This window comes from Penaeus japonicus, unplaced genomic scaffold (assembly GCF_977035675.1).
Source record: "Penaeus japonicus unplaced genomic scaffold, GWHDUDI00000001_assembly GWHDUDI00000037, whole genome shotgun sequence".
Taxonomy (NCBI): domain Eukaryota; kingdom Metazoa; phylum Arthropoda; class Malacostraca; order Decapoda; family Penaeidae; genus Penaeus; species Penaeus japonicus.
This window is the reverse complement of record NW_028234439.1, coordinates 3,330,732-3,336,461: the sequence shown is the minus strand read 5'-3', so window position 1 is coordinate 3,336,461 and position 5,730 is coordinate 3,330,732. Positions and strand designations below refer to the sequence as shown.

General features: G+C 35.4%; 1 protein-coding gene across 1 annotated transcript in view; it reads left to right on the top strand.

Moving 5' to 3' along the window:
* The window catches only part of LOC122251481 (BET1 homolog), a 5,627-nt gene extending 733 nt beyond the window's left edge, over nt 1-4,894 (top strand). The window contains exons 2-4 of the mRNA XM_043013473.2: nt 3,099-3,217; nt 3,402-3,458; nt 3,919-4,894. Of these exons, the coding sequence (XP_042869407.1) occupies nt 3,099-3,217; nt 3,402-3,458; nt 3,919-4,074 (332 nt within the window). The 3' untranslated portion in view covers nt 4,075-4,894. The remainder of the gene's footprint in view (nt 1-3,098; nt 3,218-3,401; nt 3,459-3,918) is intronic.
* The last annotated feature ends 836 nt before the right edge of the window (nt 4,895-5,730 follow it).

Here is a 5,730-nt window from a genome sequence, read left to right as displayed (position 1 = left end):
GGTGATTATATTAGACCTGAAAGGTAAGGATGACATGAAATGTACAAAGAAGATAGCACTGTAAACATGAATTAATTAACCCAATCCTGACAGGCCTGGCGAGAACTGGCAACCCTCTACGCCGGGCCTAAGTAATATCGCCTCGGGGACGTCACACTGGTGTGTCGCCCCGTCATCAGGCATGACGGTGTGACACACCATCATCATTGGGTTAAGATGATTTGCAAATAATGACCCCTGCAATCCTCTCCACAGCAGGGGTTTATATTGAGGTTCCATGAGAGCCTTTGGAGCGTCAGACAATGCCACATCTATGACAGTGGCGCATCAAGTGATCACTGTGGCTTCATACCTACGATGCTCAGGCAAAGGCAAGCAAACCTCCATTGGATAATTGAGCAAATAAGAGCTTGGAATTATTCCTTTTTTTTTATAACAAATTACCAAGGTGGTCTACACACTCTGTCTTACCAGAATAAACGGGGTGGAGTACCTAAGGTGAAGAGGTCACAGTGATTGCTTGTTGCCACTCTAATTGCAACCAATATTATTGCTACAGTTAGTCAGCAAAGATTAAGATATTTATAAATAGTTGGTACACATAACCACTGTTGTAGAAACTTCATTATGAAATGCACAGACTTATCATTAAGAATTTAGATTATCTTTAATAGATTCTTGAATATGTAAATGTATTGTTTCACTATGGCATTATTGTAGCTGGGAATAATAGAATACCCTTTTCCTACAAAAACTGTGAACTGTTTTTCTTAAATTTTTTTATTTATTTGAAATCAGAGCTAAGGCATGTTATGATATAATTATTATTTGAAGACCCTCCTTTTTTACTGACCTATTACCCACAGTTAAACCCATTGTGGATGGGTGTCACGACATACATGAAAGAGGAGCTTTGGCCTGGTGACGGGCGTCATGACATAGATGATGTTTGGGGATTTTAGGATGAATGTGCTTCTTTATTGTGCTATGAGTAAGGAGTGAGTGATGATGACAATTGCAGTCATAATTACTATAATTACCATAATATTAAGAAAACCTAACATCCATAACCTACATGGCACCACTTTCTTCTAGCACCAGTAGGAGAGAGAGCCTTGAATGGCATCCATCCATGGTCTCTAGCAAGCACTATCTTTATAGACTGGTGGCACACAGCAAGTTACCGACCTCTTGCTCTAAAGTACCTCCGATGAAAGATGTGCAGGCAGAGCAAGAAGAGCAAGGTGACTCAAACCATGCCCAATGTCTACAATGTGCCCCTGTGCCAGTAGGGATGCCTTTTACTGTGGCAATCACAGTCATAAGCAAAGGTTTCCTTCCTCTTCCCTACCTCTTCATGTTATCTTCATTGTAGATGGTTATATGTTTCGTATTCATTCATGACAGTACATGAATACGAAAAAATAAACACAATAAAGCACCCACAAATTAAACACAAAAATGTCTAGTTTTACAATGAGTGACTGAAAGAGAGTGGGAAAAGTCAGAGTATGTTGTGTGAAGCTGCCTCGGTGTGAAATAAAACTCATCTTGGAGACTGGGCAAGTGAACATATCCCCTGTCTGCAATGGGTTAAACAATCTGTAATACTGACTTGATCATTCCTTCTCACACAGGGAATTGTATATTTTGTCACTACAACTAAACTGTTCACTTTAAAAAAAAGAAATCACACTGATGATCATGCAAAATTCCACAAGATTTCATTCAAAGGCAAAAAGAAATCCTCTCTCTATCTCTTTTTGGCCCTACTCAGGCAACCCAAAAGAATGTATGGTTGCCATTAGTCAGATATAAGTTATTCCCTTAAAAGAAAAAAGATTGATAAAGAATGTTCTTAAATCAGGAATGTAAGGTAAGCCAGTTTGCCATTGGCAAAAGCGCAAGACTATTATGAAGTCATTTTATGACATCAAACATTGTCATTGTCTTTCTTGATGACTCAACACAGACTTAATGTTATGCTGACGATATTGAAAACCTTACTGACCATTTCTATGTCCCTTTTGCTGCCAGTCATTTGTGAGCATGTAAGACAGTTGCAGATCTTCTATGGCAAAGGTGTTTTCAGGTAATCTACACTTGTACAGCAAACATAGTTTCAATATAGAAGGGGTTAATGCTGATTTTCATGGAAGATTTTATTTTTGTTGTTAATGCTATCAATAGCCTTATTCAGGTTGGTGATATATTATACTTTCGGTGAATATTTAGAAGACCAAAATGTCTACTCTCTCTTCGCTTTGATAGAAAAGGCTCCATTCCATACTGGCTTTCATTCTCTAGAAAAGGCCACATGGATTCTGCTCTAAATAACACCTAAAACAACGATATGAGGCATAGAAAATAATATGCAAAAAGTAAAGGTTAGGCCACAATCAAGTTTCACAAACTGACACCCATTCAGCTAGGTCCAGGGTAGTTCTAGCCTCTGTACTTGGTGCTCCAGAAAGTGCAAACAAATCCCCATCACATATGTTCTGGCAAAGTTGAACATGTCAACCTCCCTTTATTTTTTACTTTTCAAATAAAGGTCTAGTCCAGGCTTTGGTTTGCTAAGTATACATGGGAGAGGTTTGTTGGCTTTTTCTGGAGTGTGAATTGCATCAGGTACTGCAGAACTTCTTATGGTCATACTCTAAACAATGAATCATTATAGATTAGTAAGGAGGTTTCTACCCTCGTGTGGCCTTATCTTGAGTTTTTGTGATTATTATGTTGTTTTATTTGTTTCTTTATGGGCGTTATCTTATATTTTCTTTATCTCTGCATGGCTCTATTTCCAGCATTTGCCATATTGATTCTTATGAAATAAAGCACAGCCACATTCATAATATCTCGTCTTGTGGATATGTTTCATTGTGGATGTCTATTTTATAATCATTTCCCATGTCTGCTACATCAAGTGTTACTTTCATTTCCTTATGATGGTTCATGTTACAGTTGACTTCACACCTCTACAGGATGCCCTGGATCTGCTCTACATACAATTTATCATATGGTGTCAATAAATACTATGTAGGCACATAAGACATCTTGGTGTTTCCAATATTTACTGTATTTATTTGATCTTGCAGCACAGTCAGGGCCTTATGCCTATGGCCAGTTTGGACATAACAATGACTCACAACACCTAAGCGAAGAAAATGAGGAAATGACATCAGAATTAAAAGACAAAGTCAAGGCCTTAAAATCAGTAAGTTTTTATTCACTTTTTAATTATGTTCATGTATTATATCTAATTAGATCATAAATAAGTTCTGAAGCATTTAGATGTGGTATACTCTGTATTGTGGATTGAGAAACATATCTGAGAAAGGAGTGTTGTTATTATATATATATAACCCAATTTTTAATTTTTAATTTTTTTTTCTTTTTAGCTAACAATTGATATTGGAAATGAAGTTCGAAACCAAAATAGCATGCTGAATGATATGGTAAGTTAAAAAGCACTAGTAACAATGCTGTTTAGACCATATTGGTTGTACTTTGTAAATGATATCTATTCACCTTTGTAAACAGACTTCCTTCATCATTTTTCCTGTTTTGGGGGAAATTTCTTTTTTATGTTCAATTTTTATTCTTTTATGAATTCTTCATTAGTTATTCTTATGTTAAAGTGTTATTCTACTGAAATAAATTGACTTACACTATGATTGCAACATAGGCTAAAAATTTGAGTCAAATTTCAAGCCATTCACACCGTAAATGTGACATAGGAAACTGTACCACTGGGAGTGCCCCACGGTGATAAACTTATGCAGGCAAAAATCTGGAAATTCCAAAGAATAATTCATGAGGATGACTTAATGCTTCTTGGTAGCTTCTATTTATATCTAGGAATGACATAAACCCTTTTTTTTTTCTTTTTTCACATTTCTCACTTTATTTCCCCAGGATCTTGACTACCACAAATCAGGGAACTTCCTGGAGAGAAGCATGAAGCGACTCGGCATATTAGGCAAAGGGTCCCACAATTACCATATGGTTATTTTGTTTGCCTTTTGCTTCCTGGTATTTCTCTTACTCTGGCTAGCCCTTAAGTTCCGGTGATGAGGTAGACGGTGCGAAGGCATCACCCGTAGGCGCTCTTTTGGGAAACGGCAAACTTTTTTATACAGAGAAACGGTATGAAAGATTGACATTTTTAACAGGTTCGAGACCGCCTCGTGTTCACATATCGTGTCCTCCCTCTTTTTTAGTTCTTCCCAAATTTTAGACTTTCTTCTTGTCAGAATTTTTTTTTCCCCTTTTTTTTGCGTTTCTTGTATTTTGGCTGGCTCTCGTTGGCTATTTGGTGCAGAGGCGTCGTTCATGATTCTTTTGGAAACTGTTTATCTTTTTATACACTGATAGAACAGTATGAGAGATATACATTTTAATTCTGTTTGAAACCATCTTTTGTTCAAATAGCGTTCAAATCCTTTTTTTTCCGTTTTTATCTTCATTTTAAGAGAGGGTGTGAGTAACTAATATTGAAAAGATATTAGCAGTAATTTACTCTGTCAGTAAAGTACAGGGACTTTTAATATCTGATAAAGCAACTGTGATAAATTTGTCACTTGATGGAAGTCATTGTAGATGACGTGTTGACTGATAATGTTAACATGTACAACGTACTAGAATTATCGGCTTCCCTAAACGTTTATATGTGTGAATGAAACAATGTTGTATTCCATCAGATGTATTCCTTGTCAAAGAAGACTTTGGTACGTATGATAATTAGATTTATTATTTAGTTCATAAATTGGAGTATGTAACCAGTATCATTATATATTATTTCTAAAATTATGGAAGAATGTACTGAATATTTCTACTAGTTAGATCATATGTTTTGTCAAATAAAGAATTTAATTTTGATAATCATCAATCATATATATTGTTTCATTTCCTGAAGTGGTCCATATCATAGAACCAAAAATGAAATGTATTTCATGATGAAGTTACGACAGAAAAGTACGTGCCGTTGTAGAAAGGAGGGCAATGAAACATCATACTTTGGAGAAGGTGAATATTTTTAATATTAATATTTGAAAGGGATAATAACCCTATTGGTCTTTTAATTTATTTATAGCAGTTTTGAAATTATTCTTTTCTTGGATATGGTGACCACATTAATGTGTTCTGTTAGAAAATTTGTGTGTTATACCCTCACTAGGCAGACCATTCCTGAGTCTTAACCCATTGGTCACGATTTTAAATAAATATTTGTGCAGTAGGATGGCTGGTTTACATTGTCTGGCATGGTGCCATCCGTGTCTATGACCAACTCTGCCTTTGCAGCAAATCATGCCATCTGCTGTCATTGGGTTAATTTTGAAATACATTCAATATCTTTTTTTTGTTTTCTATTTTAGATACTATAATAAAATTGTTATCATATTGTTTTCTCATTCTGCCTATGATAATAATAAAAGTACAAAAGCTTGTTATCAATAATATATGGACATTATTCTCATTAATTTAGATTTTATTATATGCAGAAAAAGAAAAAACATGTTTTCCTCAAATTATTGCATCTAGATGAAATGAAACACAGCGACAGTAAAATAAGACTAATAAACTGTGAAGGTGTTTGACAAAGTTCAGTTCAAATTGTTCTGAGTAATTTTAATTCTCATATTGTTGCTTTTCAATTAACCAGTTAACGATGGGTGACGTGTTTTTATGTCATACATGACACAATAGCTCTGGCCTGACGACGGGTGT